General features: G+C 40.1%; 3 protein-coding genes and 1 pseudogene across 9 annotated transcripts in view; 2 read left to right on the top strand and 2 right to left on the bottom strand.

The window, feature by feature from the left end:
• The window catches only part of MIGA1 (mitoguardin 1), a 104,641-nt gene extending 95,874 nt beyond the window's left edge, over positions 1-8,767 (top strand). For 2 of the 3 annotated variants that reach the window (XM_042952276.1, XM_042952274.1), the window contains exons 15-16: positions 1,786-1,902; positions 5,084-8,767. In XM_042952276.1, coding sequence (XP_042808210.1) covers positions 1,786-1,902; positions 5,084-5,302 — 336 coding nt within the window. In that variant the 3' untranslated portion in view covers positions 5,303-8,767. The remainder of the gene's footprint in view (positions 1-1,785; positions 1,903-5,083) is intronic. The other variant, XM_042952275.1, reaches the window with a different exon arrangement.
• Positions 8,768-15,763: 6,996 nt separating this feature from the next.
• NEXN (nexilin F-actin binding protein) overlaps positions 15,764-27,952 on the top strand; it is a 50,944-nt gene continuing 38,755 nt past the window's right edge. For 3 of the 5 annotated variants that reach the window (XM_042952305.1, XM_042952307.1, XM_042952306.1), the window contains exon 1: positions 15,767-16,040. The gene's annotated coding sequence lies outside the window, so the exon portion shown is untranslated. Of the gene's footprint in view, positions 16,041-27,952 lie in introns of all 5 variants that reach the window. The other 2 variants (XM_042952303.1, XM_042952304.1) reach the window with 1 other exon arrangement.
• Positions 21,988-22,154, bottom strand: LOC122228894 (annotated as a pseudogene).
• Positions 26,926-27,952, bottom strand: part of FUBP1 (far upstream element binding protein 1) — a 74,287-nt gene continuing 73,260 nt past the window's right edge. Inside the window, exon 24 of the transcript XR_006206178.1 lies at positions 26,926-27,114. The gene's annotated coding sequence lies outside the window, so the exon portion shown is untranslated. The remainder of the gene's footprint in view (positions 27,115-27,952) is intronic.

Consider the following 27,952-nt stretch of genomic DNA (forward strand, 5'->3'; position numbering starts at 1 on the left):
GTGATTTGAGGCTCCTGTCAGTCCTCAAGTGGGGCAGCAGCTCATAAGGACGGCCCCTCAAGCTAGGTGAATGGCTTACTGGTACTGGGTCGGCCTCTCCTGTTTTGAAGTCCTTCTCCCTCTTGAGGCAGCCATGGGATTTCCACTATGTGGGAAAGAGTTTAGCGTTAGAAATGGCTCAGATAGAATTTTTTAAGTAGTTCTGGGGACCACGTATTTGAATAATTTTTGTTTAAAATGATTCCAGAGACCCTGTGTTTTGAACAAGCTTTCCAAATGATGATTATAAACTCAGATGTTTGAGAAACACTGGTTTAGGGCTAGGGAGCTGACTTATAGACTTGGGCTTAATTCTCTCACCAGATATTATGGCCTCGGGCAGTTCCTGACTATCTGCTGAGCTCCAGTTCTCCCTTTTGCAGGATGGAGTTGGTGTCTAGCCCATAGGGTTGCTGTAAGGGTGAAATGAGACAATATCAACCAGCTTCATTTAAACATAAAATAAAGAGCAAATACAAAAACGAATTTAATAAATGCTGGTTACCATAATAATCATGACAATAATAACATATCTAACTTTATTTCTTCTTAGCATAAATCTTGTGCCTTAGTCTAGTCTCCTGCCCATATCCGCAGATAACCTATATATCTCACCTCCTGTGGAACTGTTTTCTGTTACTGGAATGCCATGCTCTATCCTCTGTGTTTAATACATCTTACCTATTGTTGAGTTCAGCTCACATTATTACTTGTATTTCACCCCATGCTAATGTCCTACCTGTCTGAACTCCTAGTATAGTCTATGGGATTTAGAATTTTAATATATGCAGAACCTCTCAGACTGAATGATAACTTGAGTGCATCCCTCATAACTTTTTGGCCTTCGCTGGTTAGCTCTGTGTGATTTAGGACAGGTTACTTAACTCCTCCAAAGTATCACTTTCTACATGATTAAAATGATGTTAACACAACCTCCTTTTTCAGAAACTTTCTGTTAGATTAAACAGAACCTAGCACATTATCTGGAATATAATGGGTACTCGTTAAATGGTAATTGCTGTTACAATATCTACATTCTTTAAATTGATGTTCAGAAGACATTTTGGAGCCTGTAAAATAGAAAATAACCCCTCCAGCAAACAGAATCTTGAAGCACAGTTATCCCCAGTTGATGCTATGTGACAAATTCCCCAGGATTTCAGAAGGTTGTTAATAAACTTGAAGAGGTTCCTAAATTACAACTGTATGTGTTACTATCGCACAAGAAGAGGTCATTACACAATTAAATGCCTCGGTAACATCTGGTTCCTCAACCAAAAGTTAGGATTCTAATAAGCATATTTATGTGCTTACTCATTTAAAAATCATTTTGGTCTTTTTCACATAATCTAATTAAGTGGTTGAGTAGAACTGTTTAATAACTGAAACCCTGGTCATCTCATTCATCCTAAAAATTTCACTGCTGAGGAACACCGTGGCATTCTTGTTATTGCTTGGTTATAACACTCATATGATTGCTTTTTTATGAAGTATTTTTATGAGGTGAAAATGCCTTCAGGAAATGATGTTCCTCAGCACATTTGAAACCATTGGCTAGGATATGTAAATTACATAAAACATTTTGTGACTCTAAAAATTACTTGTAAGCTTATTTACTTCCTTAGTAGACTTGGTCTGCCCTCAAAAAGAGCTGGTCATGTAATAGGTAGGAATTTAAGTTTCTCTACTAGAGATAGCTAATTCAAGAAGGTAAAAATAATTTGATTCTCATTTACTTCCCAACAGATCCCAGATGGATTTTTTGCCCATTTTTATGCCATTTGCGAGCAAATCAGCCCTGTCCTAGCCTGGGGCTTTTTGGGTCCTAGAAATTCTCTCTATGATTTATGTTGCTTCTTTAAGGTATGTTCAGCCATTGAATCATTTTTTTCTAAATCAAAAAGCAGGTAAGTTTTGTTCTGTTTTGCTTTTGCTTTTGTAGAAAAAAAGAATGTTAAAAAAAGGTAAAGTTATAAAAGTCACCTAAATTCAGTGTTTAAATGCCAGTGGAACATTATTGTATAGATTTGGTGCTTTATCATGGAGTAGATTCCATAAGTCCATTCACCTTATCAATTCAATTCCGTCTGTAATGGAGACGTGTGTGTATGGTGTTACCATGTTACAGTCAAGTTGCTGCAGACAGTTGTTCTTCATCTCTAGACCCTTTTGAAATTGATAAAGCAAATATCAGTCTTTATTGCACATGTAGGCAATTTAGAGGTAAGTTCTGTTCCAGGTTAACATGAGTGATAGAACCCTAGTTGTGAGAAATAACACGAAAGTTTAAGGTTGTATCCCAATGCCAGCAGTTTGCCAGAACACAAGTTACAGTGTACTGCAGAATTCTATGCCTGGCACAGTGCCAAGAAAAGTCTTTTTTTTTTTTTTTTTTTTTAAGTTTATTTATTTATTTTGAGAGAGGGTGAGAGAGAGAGAGAGAGAGAGAGAGAGAGAGAGAGAGAGAGAGAATGCAAGCAGGAGAGAGGCAGAGAGAGAATCCCAAGCAGGCTCTGCACTGTCAGCACAGAGCCCAGCATGGGGCTCGATCCCATGAACCATGAGGTCATGACCTGAGCTGAAATCAAGAGTCAGACACTCAACTGACAGCCACTCAGGCGCCCCAAGTCTCAACCATTTAATAGTTTTGAATCTAAGCTGAGTTTCAAGGAGCAAATAAAAGTAAACATAATCAAGTGAATTTGAAAGTTTTTGATGTAAGTTTGGGTGTTTCACTAGACTGATGATTTAAAGTTAAATTATTGGGACACCTGAGTAGCTCAGTCGGTTAAGCATCTGACTTTGGCTCAGGTCATGATCTCACGGTTCGTGAGTTTGAGCCCTGCGTCGGGCTCTGTGCTGACAGCCCAGAGCCTGCAGCCTGCTTCGGATTCTGAGTCTCCCTCTCTCTCTGCCCCTCCCTGGCTTACACTCTGTCTCTCTCTCAAAAATAAATAATAAAACGGTAAAAAAAAAACAACAAAAATGTTACAGAAAAATAAAAAAATTTAAATTATTATGTTTTTGTACTGTTAATGTAGCATTTATGTAAATGTTTAGGAAATACTTATTTTACTGTCATTCAAAACTGATCAATTTTTGACTAGTTTTCTTGAACTCCCAAATGTATGTGTTTCTTGGAAAAATTTGGACTGGGAATTAAGTTTGTCATTAATAAACAGTCTGACTGTAGGCAAATCATGCTCTGTCCTCCTTTTCTTCATCTCTAAGATTGCTAGAGATGATTGCTAACGATTTGTCCAGGTATAAAGTCAAGCAAATCTATGAAACATGCCTTCTTAGTACTTCTTAACATTTGGTTTTTGTTGGATAGAAAGTAAGTATTTCTGTTTTTTAGTTCTTTGGAATTACTTTTTTTCTCCCATCATGGCATAACAGGCTGAGACTTAATACTTAGTAGTACACAACTTACCTAAAATGAGTTTCGGAAAAAAAAAAAAGGATGAGATTTTACTATTTTCAACAGCATGGATGGACCTAGAGGGTATCATGCTAAGTGAAATAAGTCAGCCAGAGAAAGACAGATGCCATATGGTTTCACGTATGTGTGGAAACCAAAAACAAAGCAAATGAACAAACAAAAAACCAAATAGAATCATAAATACAGAGTGATACCTGGCTGGCTGAGTTGGTAGAGCATACAACTCTTGATCTTGGGATTGTGAGTTCCAGCCCCTCGTTGGGTGTAGATTACTTTAAAAAGAAAATCTTAAGTAAATAAATACAGGGAACAAACTGGGGGTTGCCAGAGGGGAAGGAATTGGGAGGGTGGGCGAAATAGGTGAAGGGGATTTAGAGGTAGAAACTTCCAGTTATAAAATAAATAAGTCATGGGGATGAAAAGTACAACATAGGGAATATAGTCAATAATATTGTAATAACATTGTATGGTGACAGGTGGTGACTACACTTACCTTGGTGAGCACTGAGTAATGTACAGACTTGTTGAATCATTGTGTTGTACACCTGAAATTAATATAACACAGTATGTCAGCTATGCGTCAATTTTTAAAAAATGGGTTTCAGCGTAAGTATTAACTTACTGAAATGAAATATCTTTCATGATCTATTTGAAATCTGAAATTTTTATTTTTCATCTATCTTAAGTTTTTTAGGTACAGAAAAATACACACTTGAAACTTAAAAGTGGGGCTCCTGGGGGCGCCTGGGTGGCTCAGTCGGTTGGGCGTCCGACTTCAGCTCAGGTCACGATCTCGCGGTCCGTGAATTCGAGCCCCGCGTCGGGCTCTGGGCTGATGGCTCAGAGCCTGGAGCCTGTTTCCGATTCTGTGTCTCCCTCTCTCTCTGCCCCTCCCCCGTTCATGCTCTGTCTCTCTGTGTCCCCAAAATAAATAAACGTAAAAAAAAAAAAAAAAAAAAAAAAAAATTTTAAATAAATAAATAAATAAATAAAATTGGGGCTCCTGGGTGGCTCAGTTGACTAAGTGTCGACTCTTGGTTTCAGTTTAGGTCATGATCTCACGGTTTGTGAGTTCAAGCCCTGCATCAGGCTTCATGCTCTCAGTGTGGAGCCTGCTTGGGATTCTCTGTCTCCCCCCACTCCTTTCTCTCTCAAAAATAAATAATTTAATTAATTGAAAAAAGTAAGAGTTACAATTACGGGAAATAGTTTACTCTTCTATCTTAAAGTTCGTACCAGTGTTCAGAGGTAACAATGAAAATATCGGTTAATGGGAAAGAATTAACAATAGCCTCTTACATTTATATAGTACTTTCAGGGTTTACAGGCATTTCCCATACATTATTTCTTTTTCATCATCATGTCGGCTCTGAGTGGTACAGAGAACAAGTAGTATTATCCCTTATTTTACAGAAAAAGAAAATGAGACCCAGGAAAGGTTTAAGCATTTGTACAAGGTCCTTTTTCCAGTGGATGTGGAACTAGCACTGGGAGTCAGGCCTTCTGACTACTAATTCAACGCTTGTTACAATATTAGTAGCTATTTAGATTAATGCACTTTTGGTCTGTTAAGTACCAATCTGTTTTGTGTTCATTTTCCAGAATCAAGTTCTTTTCTTTCTCAAAGACATTTTTGACTTCGAGAAGGTGCGCTATTCCAGTATAGAGACTTTGGCCGAAGACCTCATGCAGTTACTTATTCGCCGCACTGAACTCTTACTGGCCTATCTTGGGGCTGATGCACTGAGGCATACAAGTAGTTGTATAAGTAGTCATGGTCATGTTATGTCCAGTGGCCTGTTGGAAGCCAAAGTACAATAAGTACCATAAAAACCATACAACTTGAGTGTGCTATGAAATATTTAAGGTAACTATTGATTTTGTAACACACGTTATAAGGAATTGGGGGATATGGACTCAGGGAGAGAAAAGAAAATCTAGGAAAGAAAGAGTGATCCTACTATATTTACACAGAAGTTCTGTCATTGAATCCCTGTGTACTGTACCCAAAATGATGTTTTCTAGTCTTTAGGTAATAATTCAAGTGTGGTGAAATGTTGTATATTTTACAGAAATACTGCTTGAATTGAAACCAGTATTTGGGAGTTAATTGATACGTCGTCTTGAAGCTGTCTGCAATGTCCAGTATCATTTTCAAAAGCTCTGTTTTTATGCTTTGCACCTTGAAAATATACACTTTAGCCAAGACCTTTGTGGCCCACATACGTAAGAATATATTACTCCTTGTGTCAACAAGTTTAACTTTGCCTGAAAATGTATTTTTCATTGTAAAGTTATTCATTGTTTAATCAAGTTTGGGCAGTAGTGGTGTTTAATATGTACTGCTTACATTATTGCTTGTGCATTCGCTTATGTTTGAATCAAAGAAATTGTCATGGCTATCTCATAAAACACTTAAATGAATTGACACTGAGAAGTTTACATTAGATTTACTGCAGTTTCCAAAATATATTATTGTTGGGCCTATAAGTTAGAATAGAGACTGAAGAAATTTCTTTTATCTTTTTATAGGTTAGAGCATTTTCCTTTGAATGAATATTGATTAAAAAGATAACATTTATTAACTGTGAGAGGTAATTAAGATTTTTTGTGTGTGTAGTTTTGAGACTATCTCCCAGTGAATATCTGAAGGTATTAATCTGGATACAGTAAAATAATTTCTCCTTTCTCCTTCTACATAACGTAGCATACTGGGGGTTTGTCATATTATGCCCCTATTTTTAAAATATTCATACTTTGAATCTTAGTGAGGTCTTAAAGGTTTTTTTCCCCCTGAGTTGAACAAAATATTTTTTAATGGCATGGAAGTATATTTCATGTCCTTTATGATAACTAGATGAACAAATGGCTTGTTCATATGAGGGGTTCTTCAGGGTATATTAGATACATTCAGAGCTGTATTAATTTTGTGTCTAAATCATATACCACTTATTTAAAGTGGCTCACTCAGCAAATCAATGGATTGGGATTCATTGATTATGCTCCTGAGATGGGCTTTATTTATTTTAGGAGTGAGTTACCCAGAAAGATCTAAAGTATATTTTTTAAAAATGAATTTTTAGATTAAAGTGCCTAGTTTCTGATTAATGAGTAGAAAATGAAAAGTGAGGAGGAAAGCATAATCTTTTAAGGTTTTAAATTTACATATGTGCCATATTTATGTAATATTGGTTATGAAATATGAGTTTCAGAATCTTTATGCTGTTTTCATGTTACTGTGTTCCATAATATGTGGGTTAGAGTGTTAAACAGTATGAAATATTGCTCTGATATTCAGCTCCTGACCTTTCTTACATGTATTTGTAATTTAACAATTGGCTATTCATAACTTTTATTATTGATGGAGGAATATCATTAGAAGTATCAAAACTAAAAATTCCATTATGTGTTGTTTTATTTTTTAATTCATCTCTTGTATTTTTAGTTTCTTGTTGAGGTACCCCTGGCCTCGAATGATTCACACACACACGTGTATACACACACACACACACACACACACACACACACACACTCCCATCATTGTGTAGACAGGACAATTATTGCTTATATTAATCTTCCTGTTTACGGGGGGAGGGGGAGGCTAACTGTTCTAAGCTGTGATGTTACAAACAAAGCTAGAAGTAAACTTAATTACTTTTTTAGTTGAGGAAGATATTATTTTAAACCTATTTTGAAGAATTGCACTATTTAATAATGCTGCTATTACATAAGATGACTCTGGGGAATTTATTTCATCAGATAAGATGAATAGCTTTCCAGAAGGTGTTTTATCTTCTCTTTTACTTTTCACCTTAAAAAAAAAAAAAAAAAAAAAAAGCCACCCATATTCAAGAGGTTGGTTTCTCAAAATCAGTGAGTTTGATTAGTTTCTGGTCAGCTGTGTAGCTACTATTTTAGCAAAATGCTTCTTTGTGGCCTTTGATGAAAGAGACAAGAGTGACCAAGTAGAACTTCAGGGTAGTAAGTATAGGAAAAACCTCTCTATTGTAAGGGAAGAAACTTGAACTTTTTAAAAGAAACATCTCTCAAAAACAGTTTCTGACCACAGAAGAGTGCTTAACACATATGTACCAGTTTCAGTTTGCCTTGATATAGGGGTAAACAGCTAAAACAATGTTGTAATAATAAAAAAGGATTAAACTAGTCTAGAGCCTCTTAGGAAGGAACCCTGTTTGACACTTAACATTGCCATCATGAGTCCTACTAACATCCACTCCCCTGTGTATGTGATAAGAGGGCCTTGAAATCATCCTGAGAAAATGGCTTTTTCTTCCTGTTTTCTGGAAGAAAAAAGATCAGTCAGTGTTCAGGTGATTTATATTTGCTAACTTTTTTTCTATTTTGGTTTCTCTATGTTTTTGTTCAACTAAAAGTCTAGTTACTTCTTCTCGAAGGCTTACAATACATTTATTAAAAATCAAACTGACATTACTTTTTTATTTAAAAGAAGCCAAGTTTTTCATCCTGTTACAGTCCGCTTCAAAAAACTTTCTCTCAGAAAAAAGTACTGTTTATTTGCATCCCTTTATTTTGATTCTATTGTTAAATTATCTGACTTTATAAAAAAAATATTTACAAACTGTCTCTTGCCTTAAGATGTAACATGTTCACACCTGAAACTAATGCAACATTGTGTGTCAACTATGTTTCAATTAAAAAAAAAAAGAGGTCACGTTTTCTACTTAAATGATTACCTAAAGAGTGATTATTTGCATCACAAAAGAATTAGTTTATTATCCTTTTAAACATTGAAATAGGAATGCCAAAGTAACATTTAATATACTTCTCTGTGACCTTTCATAATCAGAAATTTCTAATTATGTTCATGACATAATTTGCTTTTATTTTAATATGAACACATATAGGAAATTATTTGGAGTATATCTTTCAAAGTAATTATAAGAATGAGGCTGAATTCAAATCTTTTGTTTTTTGCTTGGATTAATCATATTTAGAAATTTCTCTGGGACTCAAGAATTTATATAATCTATGATTAATGGAAATAGGGGCATTCTTTCTTTGTTCCTAATGATTCTATTGTGTTATTGTTTTGCTTAGTTTGAGAACAACCATGTATTATCTTTACTTGGCTGATATTAGTAAATGTGTCTATTTCCTAAATGTAAGGACTGTACTTACTAATTTATGTAAAAGTGAAACACTACTGTAGCAGAAAAAAATTGTACCGGCTCTTTAGCCAAAATAAGCTCTGTAACATGGATGTATTTCTACTACTGCCAAATAAAAAACTGACGGTACATCTTACTGAGGTATCGACTATTTTATATAATGCTTCTATACTTTTGCAAGATCATACTTGTCTCATCAGACCCTGACATATAGGAACTTTCAGTCTCGGCAAGATCACATTCACAGGCACAGGGAACACAGACACGGCAGAACTGTTGGAATCAAGTGCCAAAGTAGATGTTTTCTTTATGGACTGAGTGGGAGAAAAGACAGTTTTCTGATGAGTGAAGCCAAAGTACTTGAGTTGGGATTTGTTGTTGTTGTTGTTGTTGTTGTTGTTGTTTGAGAGAGCATGAGTGCAATTGGGGGGAGGGGCAGAGAGAGAGAATCTTAAGCAGGCTCAACGCCCAGCAAGAGTTCAATATGGGATCATGACTCAAGCAGAAATCAGGAGTTGGATGCTTAACTTACTGAGCCACCCAGGTGCCCCACAAGTACTTGTGTTTCAGTTAACAAAGTGTTTTGATTGGCAATGCTGTCAAACAATATAAATTTATCTGAATGATGTTTGTGCATCTGTCTCTATTCAGACATCCCATTTCCCACCACTTCCTCATCAGAGTTCAGATACAGTCAGTCAAGGAGGGGGTTGTTGCCTGGACACCGCTGGAAGCACCACGCGGCAAAGAACGGTTTATCTGGACATAAACAGCACCTGCCTTACAAGTGCGAGGTCACTCTCTTCCCAGCGAGGAAATGGGGCTGGGATCTGGGGCAGCATCTCTGTCTCCGCCTCTGTTTTCTTTGTCATCCGGCACCCTCCTTGCCATCCTCAATCCCGCTGCCTGAATTTATGTTTTGTATTTTAAACATCACTGAATTTGGGGGCGTCTGGCTGGCTCAGTTTGAAGGGCACGCAATTCTTGATCTCAGGGCCGTGAGTTCAAGCCCCACACTGGGTGTAGAGATTACGTAAGTAAACAAATAAAAATAAAAAATTTAAACATCTCTGAAATTTTAGGTTTGTTTAGAATACGTCTGTGCAAGCATGTCAGTGTCTTGTTACGTTATTTGTAGGGTTTTGCTGGAAATCTTTATTAACTCATTTGGTTTTACCCACTGTCTTCCCTACTGTTCTTATGCTACTTTTGACTTTTATTACAAAGTGTTTCTTTTTATACTCTGTATTCTGTAGTACTTTATCCTGCCACGTCTTCTCCTTTAATCTCTCCCTCTCCTCATGCTGCTATCTTTGATCAGGCTGCACAGCTTTCTTGTCTGCTGAGGTGGTGTTGTTTTTTACCCCTGCCTCTGAACAGTGAAAACCTTTAAGTAACCTTCATCATTTGGGCAGGGAAGGACTGAATTCCAATATAGAAGAAAAAAGCAAACCTTCTTTGACACCTTATTCTTTGCTTAAAAGCCATAGCAAAGTAACTGGTACATCAAATATCACCTCAACGTTTTGCTTTTAACTGTCTCTTATGTGTGTCACAAAAGCCTTTCACAAAGTACATTTATATATAGGAGATTACAGAACTTTTATGATTTGCTATGTTTGAAGTAATACCATAATACTTGACTATAGAGGAGCACTTTGACATTTGCAAGCACTTGAAATATATGACTTCCAGAACTTTGTTGATTTTTTAAAAATTTATTTATTTAACAGCACTGGGAGAAAATAGGCCCACAGACTTTAAAAAGGACTGGATCTTTAATGTGGTTAGGAGATGGCTAATTTAAAAAAGTAGGGGAGTGCCTGGGTAACTCCGTTGAGCATCCAACTCTTGATTTCGGCTTAGGTCATGATCCCAAGGTCATGGGATCAAGCCCTGCATTGAGCTCCACACTGAGTGTGGAGCCTGCTTAAAAGTCTTTCTTTCTCTCTCTCTCCGTCTCTCTCTCTCTCTCTCTGTCTCTCTTTTTTAAAAAAAAGTAGGTTAGAGGCACCTGGGTGGCTCAGTCGGTTAAGTGTCTGACTTCGGCTCAGGTCATGATCTCGCAGTTTGTGAGTTCAAGCCCCGCATTGGGCTCTGTGCTGACAGCTTTAGAGCTTGGAGCCTGCTTCAGATTCAGTGTCTTCCTCTCTCCCTGCCCCTCCCCAACTTGTGCTCTGTCTCTCTCCTTCAAAAATCCAAAAAAAAAAAAAAAAAAAAGTTAGGGGAGCCTGGGTGGCTCAGTTGGTGAAGCATCCGACTTTGGTTTCAGCTCAGGTCATGATCTCACAATTTGTGAGTTTGAGCCCCACATGGGCCTCTGAGCTGACAGTGCAGAGCCTGTTTGGGAGTCTCTCTGTCTGCCCCTCCCCCACTCTCCGTCTCTCAAAATAAACTTAAAAAAAAAAGTAGTTTAAAGCAGGTGTGTTTGTTATCTACTGCTGCGTAACAAATTATCTCAGAATTTAGCAGCTTGAAACAATAAACATTATCTCACAGTTTCTGAGGGTTAGGAATCCAGGAATGGCTGTTTCTGGTGGTTCTGGCTTATCGTGTCTCCTGAGATTGCAGCCATTTGAAGGTTTGAGCCGGACTGGAAGATTTGCCGTCAAGATTTGCTTACTTATATGGCTGTCGTTAAGTGGTATTAGGTTCTTGCCATGTGGGCCTCTTGGCTGCATAAGTGTCTTTAAATTTTTTTTTTTTAACATTTATTTATTTTTTGAGACAGAGAGAGACAGAGCATGAACGGGGGAGGGGCAGAGAGAGAGGGAGACACAGAATCAGAAGCAGGCTCCAGGCTCTGAGCCATCAGCCCAGAGCCCGACGCAGGGCTCGAACTCACGGACCGCGAGATCGTGACCCGGGCTGAAGTCGGACGCTTAACCGACTGAGCCACCCAGGCGCCCCTACATAAGTGTCTTTAAAACTATTGCTGGCATCTTCCAGAGTGAGCAATTCAAGCGGTATCAAGACAAAAGACACAGTATCTTTGATAACCTAGACTTGGCAGTGGCACACCATCACTTGTGCTGTGTTCTATTGATCACCCGGGCCAACTGTGACAACCGTGACACAATACGGAAGGGCATTACACAAGGGTGTGAACATTAAAAGGCAGGATCATTTGGGGTCATCTTAGTGGCTGGATACCATCACAGGGAATCATAATACATTATATATAGTTAAGGTAGATACTTTAAATGAATAAATATATATTCTTTGGGCAATAATTTGATGTAGGGTCAAGGCCTTCACTACGAGTATGGATCTGTTTGGTATTCTGAGGTATCTTTGTTGTATAAACTATCCATCTAAATCATCATCTGGGATTTCCAGTTTCCCTTTTGAAGGAGAAAAAACTTACATGGGAAGCAATGAATGCCAAATCCACCTGGTTTTCCTAATTTTGTAGCCACTTTTATACTTTGCCTTACCCCCACCTAGCTTAATGGTAATTTTTATAATCTATTTGCCTTTATCAAGTCTTCAAAGCTTTCATCCTAGCTTTTGTAAAAACATTACTTACTTTGCTTTCACATTTATTCCTTTTTGTAATTTTATGTCATTTCAATAATGTGCAACTGATATAATCAAGTTTGAGAATAAACCCAAGTGATTCATGATAGGTATATGAGGTATGTTTATTAAAAAATGGCAAATCCTAGATTTCAGATAGTCTTTTTTTTCTTTTTATTTATGTACTTATTTATTTTGCAAGAGAGAGAGACTGTGTGTGTGAGTGGGGAAGGGACAGAGAGAGAGAGAATCCCAAGCAGGCTCTGGGCCATCAGTGCAGAGCCCAGTGAGGGGCTCGTCTCATGAACTGAGATCATGACCTGAGCCAGAATCCAGAGTTGGACACGTAACTGACTGAGCCACCCAGGCACCCCTCAAATAGTCTTAAGTTTAGCATGTCCAAAACTGAGCTCCTGACCACAGCGGCTTAAACCGCCTCTTGCCAGCACTTGACAACTGACAACTCCATTCTTCCAGTTCCTCAGGCCAAAAACTTTGTCCTCACACTTCATGTTGTATCTTGTGCCAAAATCTACTGGTTCTACATTTTTTAAAATGTACCAAGAAAAAAAAAAGTGCCAAGCACTTCTGTCTTCACAGGTGTCACCATGGTCCCAACTCCTGTTACCTGTCATCTGGTTATTTTGGACACCTTGTAATTGGTCTCCGGTCTCATCTAGTGTATTTGTAGCATATCAGCCAGAGTGAACATGTTAAAAATATGTCAGATCATGTCACTACTTTGTTCACAATCTGCCATGGCCAGCCATCTTAAAGGCCAAAGTCCTTACAATGTTAGACAAAAGGCTCCGCTGTGTCCTGTCCTTGTCTACTTCCTCTTTTCACCCTATGCCACTCAGCTTCACCCACACAAGCCTCCTTGCTCTTTCTAGAACATGTCAGGATCTTTCTTCTCTGGACCCCTTTTGTACAATGTTTGGGGCACCTGGATTGCTCAGTTGGTTGAACGACAAACTCTTGATTTTGGCTCAGGTTATGATCTCATGATTTGTGAGATCGAGCCCCGCAACGGGCTCTGTGCTGACAGAGCAGAGTTTTTTGGAGATTCTCTCTCTCTCCCCTGCCCCCCCTTTCTCTGAAAATAAACAAATAAAATTAAAATTAAGAGGTGTAAGCTATTCATTCCTCAATTAGAGAAACATTCTAAATCGGTAATTGAAACAGCTATTTAAACTTAATCTAGACAGGTGGCCTAGATGGTCCAGCTCGCCCCCTTGCTCCCTTCAGTACCATTACCTCAACCTTCTTTAGTTCATGAAACTTTCCATGGTCATTCTGGCTGCAGGACCTTTGCACAAGCTGATCTCTCTGCATGACATCCTCTTTCCCCACTCCCCACTTACCTAACTTCAACATATGCTCCTGCTGTCCACTTAAATGCTGCTTTCTCAGAGAAGCCTTTCCTTCACTCCCAACCTGTGTCAGTGTTCCCTATTATGAACTCTCATTCCACCCCTTTCCTCCTGAAACTTTCCAACTTATAAGTATGCATTTATTTTTATGATTTAAAGAAGTGAGTACAAGCTCTCTTAACTGATAATCCATTTGCTGGGCTCACCTCATTAAACAAAGTGCTTCATTCTTCCTACAAAACTCTAATAGGGGGACGCCTGGGTGGCTCAGTTGGTTAAGCATCCAACTCTTGGTTTCAGCTTAGGTCATGATCTCATGGTTTGTGGGTTTGAGTCCCGAGTTGGGCTCTGTGCTGGCAGCACACAGCCTGCTTGGAATTCTCTGTCTCTCTCCTTCTTTGCCCCTCTCTCACTCGCTCTGTCTCGGTCTCTTAAAAAAAAAAAGAAAACCCTCTAGTAGGTATCCAAGGCATGGGAGGCCTTCTTCTCCCTTCACCAATTCATTATTCATTCTTTCATTCAACAAATATGCAGTTCTAGATACTGAGGATGTAGCAGTTGACAAAATAAATAAAAAGCCCTGCCATCATGATCAGACATTCTAGTGGAAGAAGGCAGACAATAAACATTGTACTTAGCAATATGCAATATGGATAAAACCACAGCAGGAAAGGAGGGAATGCTGTGAATGGGGTGAGTGGATATCGTATTTTTATTTCATTTTTGTTGTTGTTGTTTTAGAGAGAGCACACATGTGCGCATGAGCAGGAGAGGGAAAGGCAGAGGGAGAGAGAATCTTAAGCAGGCTCTGTGCTGCCTCAGCTTACGCCTTTTATTTTATTTTTTAACATTTATTGATTTTTGGGAGAGTGTGCAGGCATGCAAGCAGGAAAGGGGCAGAGACGGATGGGGGGGTTGGGCGACCCAGGATCCAAAGCAGGCTCGAAGCTGACAGCAGAGAGCCAGATGTGAGGCTCGAACTCACCAACTGTAAGATCATGATCTAAGCCAAAGTCCACTGCATAACGGACTGAGCCACCCAGGCGCGCCACCCCCCCCAGCTTACACCTCTTAAAAGAATTTCCATCATGGTGCACCTGGGTGGCTCAGTCAGTTAAGTCACTTTCGGTTTTGGCTCAGGCATGATCTCACAGTTCATGAGTTTGAGCCTCGCCTCGGGTTCTGCACTGACAGTGTGGATCCTGCTTGGGATTCTCTCTCTCTCTGCCCCTTCCTTCCCCCACCCCCACACTGTAGCATGAACACTCTCTCAAAATAAATACATAAACTTAAAAAAATAAATCTCCATCCTGAGTGTATGGTGATGGGGTGGAGAAGAAAAGCTACAGCTGGGAGTAGAAAGCCTTTTCAATATCCCTGAAAATATAACCTGAGCACCACTGTCTGTCCAGAGCTGGAAGTTGGAAGTGTTTGTCCCTGCTGTATCTCTGTGGATGCTACTTCAATAAAGTTTTTATATTTTTCTTTTTTTCGTTCTCTCTCTTTCTTCTATCTTTTATTATTTATTTTGTGCATGCAGTGAAAAACTGAAGATCTCCCAAACCAGAAACCCCCCCCTTCGTGGGTTGTCTGATGGGTTTAACTGACAGGCTGGTTGAAAAGGCGTGTGGGTGCCAATATTCTCAGGTGCCTTTAGTTTAAAAAGACCAGAGATGATTTGCTTTTAACTAGGGAAAGGTGGTCGATTATATAAGTATTATTCGCTTTTAGTTGTGTGTGTGTGTTTTAAACCTCTTCTTCTCCCTCCCCCTTCTCCTTCCACTTTTCTCTATCACCACTCTCTTTGGAGTTCAAGACGAAAGCCAAGACAAAAGACAGCCACAGCCAGACGAAGTGGTCCCCGGACTGCTGCCCTGTGGTCTCAGCAACAAAGGAAAAATTGGTCAAAAGTCATGCTTTCGTTGAAGACAAGGTGGTGGCTCGGCGTGCGGGTTAGAAATCAGGACTGCAAGAGCCGCTGAGAGAAGTGAGCCCCAGGGCCAACAGGCTGTGGGTAGTGGGGAGCCGGCTCCAGCCTGTCTGTGAATCCCATTCCAACATCACTCCTTACCCACCGGGGAGGCCGCCCTCCCGTGTCCGGTCCCTGCCGGGAGGTGGAGGCCAGACCCCCGGTGAGAGGCTCGGCGACCCAGACTCGGGCGACCGGCAGGTTCTGGCGGAAAGTTGGCAGCCGCCGCCCCTCTCCAGTCTCCCTCCTCGACACTCCACCCCCCTCCGGGCGCTACGGCGGAGGTGGGGGTTGGGGGAACTGGCCTGGTGTTCTGGAACAGCTGCAGCCGGCGCTGGGCCCGCCTGGAATGCGGGAACAGGCTGCGCACCAGGACTTTTATGGAAACTTGCTGCTGGAGGCGGCGGCGGCGGCCAGAGGGCTCCCAGCGGCCGGAGCGGCGGCGGCAGCGGCCGGAGCGCCCAGACCCCTACCCGCACCCAGGCGCAGGACGCGCACAGCCTCTCCGCGCGCGAGGAGGACACTCGCTGCTCGTCGGCTCCGGGCGGGTGAGAGCAGTCGGGGAACGTGGGGCGGGGGCGGCGGACACGGAGGTGTCGGGTCCCCCGCGGGGGCGGGGGCTGCGGGAAGACGCGCCCCGCCGCCGGGCTGAGCCGCAGCCCCCTGAGCGCGCCGGGCTGCGGCCAGCTGTGGCTGCGCGCCCGGCCCGGCCCGAGGGAGCCGCGTCCTGCGGACTCGGCGGGGTGCCGGCCCGGGTCTGCGCCTCTGGCGGCGCGAGCCGGCCTTGGGCTCTGGCGGCGGTTTCCTCGGCCCGCTCCCCTGCTTTCAGCTCCGCCCGTGCCCTGTCGGCACGGAACTCGGGTGCTCGGGTGCCTTCCCTACTCCTGCAGGGAACGGCCCTCCGCGAGCGCAGTGGGTGCCAGTCCCCTCGCTCTCCCCTCGGGGTCCAAGCAGGCTCCAAGTTCAGTGGCGTCCCCCCCACCCACCACGTGCCCCCGGAGCGGTCTCCGTCGCCGCCAGCGATGCCTGCTGTTTTTAAGAGAAATCCTTTCTGGTGCGTCCCTGCGGAGCTTGGGGAGTAATATGTGATTTAACAGCCCGTCAGCTACCCCCTCCCTCCAAAGTATTTTCTGGAAGCTATTTTGTCCGAGGTGGGATGTTGGGGTTGCGCAACTACAGTGGGAAGTTGGAGTGGAGTGCATAATGTGGTCACCTCCGTAGACCTCCCTTGTCCTCTCTTTTTTGAAAACGCCACGCCGTTCCAACTGTTTGTAAACTGTGAAACGCTCTACAGTGCTAAAAATTTACTGGCATTTGTAAAGAAAAAAAACGAAGTTGAGAGGTTATGATTATCGCAGTGGCTTCGAGACCTTCATTTTATATTTATTTGAGGACCATAACGCGAAACAAAGAGAGCTGGGGGGAGGGTGCGGTGGAGAGCGAGCGAGAACAAGGTAAAAATAGCATAAGGGTATGTCCTAACAAAATGTCTGTCCTTGGGAAAGAGGCAGGTAGAAAAAATGAAGTAAGCCATGAGAAATAGTTCCATGAGCAAAGCCATGGGAGCATCATTCATCAGCTAAATTTTGTTAATGAATTTGTGTAGCGGGCCCATTGGCCTGCGAGTCACAACATAACTATGTGTTGGGTAGTACGATTAGTAAACCTGAGTATTTATGCCATTTTAGTCACACGTCATTAAGTGAACCACATTATTCCTTTCCCCCCCCCCCCCCCTTACAGGTTGGATTACTGCCATAAGAAAACTCAAAATACACTAAATCTTTGAAATTCTTCTGAGTTTTGAGGTGTGCCAAGGTGGAAAATGTGTAATTAATCAAACTGAGGGACAGTTGTTTTTTTGAGATATGTTTAGTATAAATGAACTTTGATTATTTAATACAACTAGTTATGATTCTTCCTCACAGCTATTAGTCCTCTATTTTTGAAGATCTTTTATACTTTGGAATAATTTAAAGAAAAATGTGGGAAATTGTGTGTTTTATCTACAACAACTCCCTTAAGGAGCCCTAAGCAAAAACTACAACAAAATTTTTTTTACTCCGGTTTCCCTCAAATTGGCAAAATTCGGTTTTAATGGAAGATTCACACTTCTAAATCCCTTTTCAGCTGAATGTAGTGAAGAGCCATTTTTCTTGTTCACCTTCAATGGAATCTGTGCTATTTTTGAAAATTTGATATGTAAGACTGATCATTGTCAAAATGTGTGTCATCTCGAGATGACTATATTTAGCATCAACAAAGGAATGCGTTATCTAGGCTTTTGAACAGTACTTTTCCCCTGAAATTACACTTGAAGTATTTAGGTTAGGGTTCCATTTGTGAACAGAATGAAAACTGAGTATGTATATTTGGAAGAGATTAATTGGGGATTTAGATTGCTTCGAACCCGAGTGACCTGAAATGACATACTTCTTCATTTAGGAAAAAAGGATAAAACTTACCGTTGTCTTCAAAACACCCCAAAGGCAAATAAAAGTATTGTTTAAATAAAAGCACATGCCTCTGAGAAGGAAAACAATGAAGTAAATGTAGAAAAGTATGTAATAGGTGGGCAGATGTCTAAACATTTTTATGGGAGAGAGGACGCAGTATATTTTAGTACGTGAGGCATACACACACACAAAATATCTTGGTAGCTGTTTTATAATTTAGAGGGAAAATGACCTACAGCATTCTTAACAATTTCACATAGTTTTGTTCTTAATCAATTTGTGGTCTATATCACCTGTGTAGGTTTTTTCATGTTCTCTTCTGGTTTTATAATTGGAAAATTACATATTATTTATATACACTTGGAATTGTTATAATTTCTTTTTCTATTTAAGTATTCAGTGAATAGTTTGGCTGGACTTAACCATAGCGTAGACTTTCTACACTCTGTGATGAGTGGATTCTTACCCTGAAATCCAACTTATTTAACTTCTAGTAAAATTTGTGGGTTTTTTGTTCTAAACTTAATATAACCATATTTATGGTTAAAAATTATCAAGAATGGAGGGGCACCCGGGTGGCTCAGTATGTTAAGCCTCCGACTTCGGCTCAGGTCATGATCTCACCGTTGGTGGGTTCGAACCCCACATCGGGCTTTGCTCTGACAGCACGGAGCCTGCTTTGGATTCTCTGTCTCCCCCTGTCTGTGCCCCTCTCCCACTCGTTCTCTGTCAAAAATAATTTGACGTTAAAAAATATCAAGAATAGAAAAGGGGACCTTCAAAATGTGACACATGTATTGTTAGCATTTTGATGTATTTCCTTTTTCTATCAGTAGCGTTTTTTTTTTCTCCCTGCCCCTCCTTTTTTTTTTTTTTTTTTTTTTTTCTTGTCATCTCCTCCCTTTTGCTGTCAGATTGGAAGACAGATTAGAGCTCCCTGGGCCACGTTTTGAGGTTGGTGAAATTTGACTTCCACCTTCCTTTCTGTGCCTCTTTCTTGTCCTTTCCTCCCCTTTGACTGGGCCTCCGCCTTTCAGGCCAAACTAGGCCTCCCTTTGTCTCTCCATTTTCTTAGTGCTGCCTGTTCATTTAGATCAGGGGCCACAAATTGGCAGCCAGAAGCCATTTACAGCCACAAACAGGCTTAAAAAATAAAACCTGGATTTCCAGCCTCTCTTGAAAAATTGGAGGATGTTGGCAAAACTGGGTCCTTTCTGCACCGCAACAATACCCTGGGACAAGTAGTTGCTTCCCCCTCAGGGTACACAGGCTCCTTTTGACATTGTCTCCTCCATTCCCTGTTGTTTTACAACCAGTCCTCATTCACTTACATTAACTGTCAATTAACACTACAAAACATTGACTTCCACTACTTTTACATTGCCTGACCCTAGACGCTTGAGTATGCTTGAGTCTTCTGATCTAAGTATGAGGGCAAGTCTGAAGCTATGATATGATGGGAAGTCTGGACCTGGCATTAGGAATCCGGACTTTAAGTGTAGACATATTTTGGTTAGCAATCCTTCTCTTAAATAATGTGATCATAGGAATGAGAAGAACAGGTTAACATTCACTGACACTAATTGCTAGTATCAATTTGACCTGGAAGGGGCCATGTATTGATAGCTAAAATGAGTAAAAAGATTTTAAGTGGTGGGATTTCAGAAAGCATAGGGTAGGTATTTCTGGGACTCTTAAATAATCCTAATCCTTTCCCCTCCTGGAAATGTTTAGGAGAGTTTTTTTGACCCCTAGAGACTGGCCATAAAGAGGAGTTAACTACTGTTCCTCTTCTGTCTTTCCGCCCTCCCCTTCTTTGTAGGCAGGGCCTGGGGCTGCCCCTTCCCAGCTGTGTCCTTCATTTGAAAGGCCATTTCCACTTGCAGAGAAGGTGAGGAAGCCCATTCTCCTCCAGAGAGTACCACATCCATGTGCTTTGGAAGCCAACTTCTGGTTTTTCATGAGACCTAGTTTAATGTAAATCCAGTCCATTTTACTTCGTTTTCTATTCATTCATGCATGCATTCTTACCAGCAGCCTTCTTTTGGGAGATGTTAATCATAAGTTTTATTTGGGTTGACTTTGGATTAGACAATTTTCCTGTTCTCTCTTTGTCATTCATTCACTCCTCCAAATTTGAGTTGAGTTTGTACTGTGTGTCCTAGTTGTATGAGATGCTAAGGATAAAGAATAGAGTAGAGCAGGGGCACCAGGGTGGCTCAGTCGGTTGAATATCTGACTTTGGCTCAGGTCACGATCTCACGTTGGTGAGTTTAAGCCCTGTGTTGGGATCTGTGCTGACAGCTCAGAGCCTGGAACCTGCTTCAGATTCTGTGTCTCCCTCTCTCTCTGCCCCTCCCCTGCTCATGCTCTGTCTCTCAAAAATAAATAAACATTAAAAAAAAAAAAAAAAGAATAGAGCAGCATTCTTGCTTTTAAGGGTACTCCTAGCACAGTGATTGCCCTCTGAAAACTATCAAATACAGTCATATGAGTGCAAAGTATTATACTTTATTAATACAGAAGAATGTCAAGGCAGGTTGAAAATAAGATTCTTTGTCACTAGTGAGGAATTGTTTATATCGGTAGGAAGAAAAAAATCTATTTCTAACAGATAAAATAGGATCTAATTTAACATTTTTGAATTGTGACAAGGCTTATCACAGGTTTTATAGTATTTTTAAAGTATAAAGTTACCATCTTTACTAAAGAAATGTAATAAAGTTGTATTTTGTAAATGTTTTTTATTTGAGAGAGAGAGAGAGAGAGCATGAGGGCGCACAAGCGAGAGGGGAACAGAGAGAGAGGGAGACAGAGGATCCGAAGCGGGCTCTATGGTCCCAATGAGGGGCTCAAACTCATGAACCATGAGATCATGACCTGAGCCTAAGTCAGATGCTTAACCGACTGAGCCACCCAGGTGCCCCAAGTTATATTGTATTTAAGTATATATTTCTGGTGAAGTGAAAAATGATAAAATTTAGGCTCACATTTTATGAAGCTCAAAACAATGTTGTTGTTTGTTCCAAAGACTGTAAAGGGATAGGTTTTAACCTATGGGATAGTTCCAAAGACTGTAAAGGGATAGGTTTTAACCCTGTTAAAACCTGTAGTATATACCTGTAGTATATAGTTAGGTGTTCTAAAACCTTCTTAAAATTTGAGACAAATAATTTACTTGAGTTTAATGAAATGCAGATTTAAAGCTGTCAGTCGTGACAATTCTGTTCCTTGAGAAAGGAGATAACACATTAACACAATGTAACCATTATTATAAATGATAGCTAAGATTTAAAATTCTTTTCTTAAGGAGTACCTGGGTGGCTCAGTTGGTTGAGCATCTGACTCTTGGTTGTGGCTCAGGTCATGATCTTGTGGTTCATGGGTTTGAGCCCTGGGTCAGCCTCCGCACCGACAGAGCAGAGCCTGCTTGGGATTCTCTCTCTCTTCCTCTCTCCCTGCCCCTCCCCTGCTTGTGCTCTCTCTCTCTCTCTCTCTCTCTCTCTGTCTGTCTGTCTGTCTCTGGAAATAAATGAATAAACTTAAAAAAATTATTTTCTTGATTCCTGCATTATTTGCTATGTTGAAATATTTTAATTGAATATCTAAAAAAGTCAAGGAAAATTAATTTAGAAAACATAGAAGTCAAGCATAGATCCAATGAAATTCTAGAATAGAAACATTAGCATGAATATTTTTAGATCTGATGTACTTAATATTATATTCTATGAGATTTACATATTGTCTCACAGCTTGAGCTTCATACCTTAATACTCAACCTGGAAATTATTTTATAACAGCTCCAAATTATACTCTATTCTTGAAACACATTTTATCAGGCTATTAAGTCATTTTCAAAAGTGTCTTAAAGCCTGTCTCACTAATTGCTGTACCTGTTGATACCAATATTAGTATTACCCATCCAGCATATTATGTATATAAATATATATATGTGTATATATTTATTTATATATACATATATTTCACATACTTTAAAATTAGATAAAAATGGAGAATGATAAAATAAGTAATCGAGTAGCAGTCAAACCTGCAGCTGAACATTTGCAACCTCAGATAAGTCACTGAGTCTCTGTGCCTCTCTTTCCATATGGTAAGTGAAGGGATTGGACTAAACGATCTTTCAATTAGCAATAATTGTGCTTCGGATAACCCTCATTGGCTATGATCCTGCCACCGCACAAAGCTGATCTTTAAAGTCTTTGTATAATGAGCTCTAAAAATCCTGATTCTTTTTTTTTTTTAATACTTATTTTTTTATTTTGAGAGAGCATGCACACAGGAGTGAGTGCAGGGGGGAGGGGGAGAGAGAGAGAGAGAGAGAGAGAGAGAGAGAGAGAGAGAGAGAGAAAGAAAGAAAGAATGAATGAATATGAATGAATATCCCAAGCAGGCTCTGTCCATGCTGTCAACAAGGGGCTCGATCACACTCACTGTGAGATCATGGCCTGAGCCAAAATCCAGATTCAGATGCTTAACTCACTGAGCCACCCAGGATTAAAATCCATGTCATTCTGACAGGTAGTAAAACCTATTTAAAACTGAGCTCATTTTCTGACTCCTTAAACATATTTTCAGATTTAATCTCAATGGTAACTCTGTCTACTCATTTTCTCCAAATAGAAACTTCGAGCTAATTCTTCACAGTATTCCTTGCCTCTCCTCTCCCTCTCCAAATCTAACTGGCCAAAGCTCTTGCAGTAGTGGCCCCACTGCAAGGTAAGTTCCCTGGAAGCAGGGACTTTGTCTTTTGGTTCACTTTCATCTCTCACAGCCTAGGACAGTGCCTGGCATATAGTAGGAGCTTAATGAACACGTATTAAATAAGGGCATGAATGGGTCACTATGTCCTGTCAGTTCCACTGCTAAAATGTCTCTTCCAGTTTTTGATTTGTAATGCCCCTGTCTTAATTCAGGTGTTCTCTTGCCGGGACCACTGTATTTGTCCTCTTCCGTGTACCTCAATTTTCTGCATGGCTGTCAGAGTGCTTTTTCTTTCTAGACTATGTATCCAATTCATATTCTTGCTTTAAAACAATCCCTTTCTAGATCCTCATTGCCTATAGGATCAAGTCTAAACTCTCTTAATATGACATTTAGGAATGTTCCCAGTCTGTGCCCCGCCTGTTTTTCTAGTTTCACCATATATTTGCTGGGTAACTTATAGTTTCTCAAATTTGCAACAGGTTATCAGGCAATTGGTGTTTTTGTTCTTGTTGCTTCTTTTGTCTGAATGTGTGAAATCCTATTTATCTTCTCCTATTTCTCTTTCAAGGTCTAAATCAAATGTCACTATCTCTGTGTAATGTTCCTTAGTCCCAAGCCCCTCCTTTATCCCACCATTGTCTTTTCCACAACTTTTCCATGTTTCTACAGCCCTGTGTATATACTGCTATTATAGCACTTAATATGTTGTGCATTAACTAGTTGCGGTCCCATCTATTTCTTCCAACAAAGCTATTTGATTTCAAAGGCTGTTTCATACAGCCTTTGCCAGGCATAGTGTCTAGTATCCCATTGCCAGGCATAATGTCTAGTACAAAGTACGTTTTCCTTCTCACAAAAATACTGTATCGTTAATACAGACCATATATGTCAAATTCGGAGAAAAATGCAACCTTTTTGATAAATCCTATCATAATATGCTATAGGCTATGGTAGTATTGTGATACTCCCTCTGAAACCTATGATGAATAGTTAGCTGTCTTCATTTAACATGAATGATTAATATGCTAGACTGGCATCATTAAATCCCTTCATCATCCCAGCCTTCTTTATTATGACCAAGCTCTTGTTGATGAGCTACATGTTTAAACCTTGTCCTTTAGTGTTTTCTCTCTACTCATTCTTGATAACAATTCATCTGGCTTGCCTGAGATCTTTAACACAACAGTGCATCGAGGCTGAATTATTGTGTTGCTGCTGCCCCCTTAAGGTGGCCAAAGACACTGCATTGCCTGAACAAGGGGAAGAAAAGTCACTTAATTAGATTAGGAAAAGACTGTGAGATTCCCAAAATCCTTTGGTATTCAGGTTACTGAGTATAGGAATTAAGTTATTAAAACAACTTCATTTAGCATTCTAAAACAGTGAGGGGTACTCAGTCCAACTACTCCCTTTGTAGAAAGAACTAACGTGAGTTGATAGAACATTCTTTCCTGTAATTCAGCAAATCTCAGAATGTGGTTTTAGAATTCCTGGGAATATCCAACAGCCTTTAGGGGCCCATAAAGTTCTTCCTTTTTCAATTATGCATCTGTATGAGGCCATATCTTGATTTTTCTTTTTTGAGGCCATATCTTTAATAGTTCAATCAAAACAACATGTCACAATAGTTCAAATGCAGAAGAAGGTATGAGAATGTACCTTTTATTAAGTCAGAATTAGAGATGTGCAAAAAATGTAAAACAATGCCACTCTTACTATTTTTATTCTGAAAAATAGTTACTTTCATAAAATGTGTGTGTTGATATGTAATGGGGTTTTTTATTATTTGAAAGGACTCTCTTGGGAAGACTTTGAAGTAACCAGTCAAAAAAAATTGTAAGTTCTTATTTGATGACATTATTAATAAAATTAAGTTACATATATAAATAAAATGTAAGGGTTTTTTTAATGTTTATTTTTGAGAGACAGAGCATGAGGAAGAGAGGGGCAGAACGAGAGGGAGACACAGAATCTGAAGCAGGCTCCCGGCTCTGAGCTGTCAGCACAGAGCCCAATATGGGGCTCTGACCTCAACGCGAGATTGTGAACTGAGTGGACATCAGATGCTTACCCTCTTAACTGAGCCACCCAGGTGCCTCAAATATAAGGATTTTTTTTTTTTTTAAGCTACAGTACATCGCAGGAAAGACCTGGAGCCTCTACACTGAACAAAGGATGAGAGTGGAGGGTTTTAATTTTCAATATTTTAAATATCTATAGATAAAATCCATACAGAAGCTCTCTAAGGCTTCTCAATAATAGATCCAGACATTAGTCCTAAACTCAAAAAGTTCTAAAACCACTCCTCTAACTTATAGCCTTTCTTCTACTGGAGGCATTTTTCTTTAACATCAGAAAACTTATTTTTATATGCGTTCCCACACTTTCAGATGTTATTTAAATGAATCATTTTCTAACTAAAATTGTTAGCCTTGTTATATCGGTAATTAGCTTTCATCCCATCTACACTGTGAGCTCCATAAAAAGATAGATTTTATTCATCTTTGTATATGTAGTGCCTTACACTGCATCTAGCACATTGCAGAAAGATGTTCAATAACTTTTTTAAAAAAATATTTTAATGTTTATTTATTATTGAGAAAGAGACAGAACATGAGCATAGGAGGGGCAGAGAGAGGGGGAGACACAGAATCTGAAGCAGGCTCCAGGGTCCAAGCTGTCAGCACAGAACCCGGCACAGGGCTCGAACTCATAAACCATGAGATCATGACCTGAGCCGGGGCCAGAAGCTTAACCGACTGAGCCACGCAGGCACCCCAGAAAGATGTTCAGTAACTTTCTTGAGCGAATGAATATTCATTTCAGCTAATTCCATCTTTTCTCATTTATTTGTAATTCTATCACACTCATAACCTCTAAATCTAGGAAATAACATGTGTAAAACACCTACTGTGTGGCTTCATAATATGGATTCAGTTGTTAGTTTCAGCTCTTCTCCTTCATTCAGTGTAGAGACTCCAAGTCTTTCCTGAGATGTATTGTAGCTTTAAAAAAATCCTTACATTTTATTTGTATATGTAACTTAATTTTATCAATGATTTAATCAACTGAGAATGTACTGATTTTCTTTAAGTAGTTACTTTAAAGTCTTCCCGAGAGAGAATAAAAGGTAAGCATTATTCTGGGCCTAATTCTGAGGGAACAGGAGGATGTACTCTGTGGTGCCTAGGATATAGTGATTTCAGCTGAAGTAGGGTTTAAAACCTCAGAAAAGTGTCATCACTTATGTGTCATGCTGCACTGGTATAACAAATAAACAGATTTTGTATTGCTGAGGACAATGGAAAAAGCAGGTGATTTTTGAAGCTTTTTGATGGTTATATGAGAGTGCATTATATTAGTCTAATTTTGCAGATGTCTGCAATGTTTTATAATAAAAAGTTAAAGTCGGGGCGCCTGGGTGGCTCAGCCGGTTGAGCGTCCGACTTCAGCTCAGGTCACGATCTCACGGTTCGTGAGTTCGAGCCCCGCGTCAGGCTCTGGGCTGATGGCTCAGAGCCTGGAGCCTGCTTCCGATTCTGTGTCTCCCTCTCTCTCTGCCCCTCCCCCATTCATGCTCTGTCTCTCTCTGTCTCAAAAATAAATAAACATTAAAAAAAAAAAAAAAAAAGTTAAAGTAGATTAGACTGATATTTCTTAGATGTGTGTGTGTGTGGGGGGGGGTGTTTAACAATATAAAAAATTTAAAAGTTTAAATGCCAGATACACCTAGAAACCTAAGCACATTTAGAGGTGTCAGAGACTGAAGGAGAGCAAACATTCATGCTTAGTTAGGGCTTAGAGGAGAAAATCACCATTTCTATTATGATTAGTTTGGGAAAGTACTTCATTGGTTTAAAAAAAAAAATGTGGCTTAAGAATTGTCTTGGAAGGGAGCGCCTGGGTGGCTCAGTCAGTTGAGTGTCAGACTCTTGATTTCTGCTTGGGTCATGATCCTGGGGTTGTGGGATTGAACCCTGTGTTGGGCTCCATGCTGAATGTGGAGCCTGCTTGGAATTCTCTCTCTCCCTCTGCCCCTCTCCCCTGCTCTCTTCCTCTCAAAAAAAAAAAAAAAAAAAAAAAAAAATCATCTTGGAAGGGGGTGCCTGGCACCTGACTGGCTCAGTCGGGAGGAGCGTGTGACTCTTGATCTCAGGGTTGTGAGTTCGAGCCCCGTGTTGGGTATAGAAATTTTATCTTGGAGGTGGAAATAGGCTATTGACTAAATTTGTTAGGTGGGAGGTTGAAGGAATGGGAAAAGATAAGGGAAACCAGGTCCTCATGAGGAAGCCTGCAGAAGACCTACAGACCCAGATGAGAATTTTAATTCTGATCTGTGATGCACTATGCAGGTAATGTTCTCAGAGCTGGAGTGACGGACCAGAGTTAAGGAGCACAGAGGGGCAGGGGATGCAGTAGTTGAGGAGGCAGCCTGGTGAGCCTGATGAAAACACAAAGAATGGCAAACTGTTACCCTATTATAAACCAAAGGAATCATGGCTAGAAGTTACTACAGAACATTTTAAACCTCATTTTACTAATAATGTATACTTAAAATCATTATTCTGATAATATGTATCAGTTAAGAACTTTAAAGAAACCTCATTAAAAGAGCTTCCCTGTAGAAACTGAGGTAACTTTATGTACTCACCACACTTGAATTCTAGTACCTCTTGAAAAAACTTGATAATTTAAAAATGTTTATCAGGTTTCTGAGGAAGGGAAAACTGTTAAAGTGAATACTTTGAATTTTGTACAGTTTTTTTATTTATCCATTTTGAAAGAGAGAGAGTAGGTGAGGGGCAGAGAGAGAGAATCCCAAGGAGGCCCTGTGTCACCAGCACAGAGCCCGACAGGGGGCTCAAACCCACCAACTGAGATCATGACCTGAGCCAAAGAGTCGAATGTCCAATTGATGGAACCACCCAGGCACCCCTCATTTTGTAGGCTTATTAAAATGACAGTGATACATGTGAATACTAAATATATGAATACTTTTAGCTACCTAATTATATGTAGTTAAAGGAGGGCCTGGGGTCTCTGCTCTAAATAAAACTGCAAATTCCACATGAGTTTTTAAAAAATATTTTTTATTTTTGAAAGAGAGCGTGTGTGCACACAAGAGGGGGAGGGGCAGACGGGGTAGGAGACAGAGGATGTGAAGTGGGCTTTGCGCTGTCAGCACAGAGCCCGATGCAGGGCTTGAACTCATGAATAGTGAGATCATGACTGGAGCTGAAGTCAAATGCTCAACTGACTGAGGCACCCCAAATTCCACA

This window comes from Panthera leo, chromosome C1 (assembly GCF_018350215.1).
Source record: "Panthera leo isolate Ple1 chromosome C1, P.leo_Ple1_pat1.1, whole genome shotgun sequence".
Taxonomy (NCBI): domain Eukaryota; kingdom Metazoa; phylum Chordata; class Mammalia; order Carnivora; family Felidae; genus Panthera; species Panthera leo.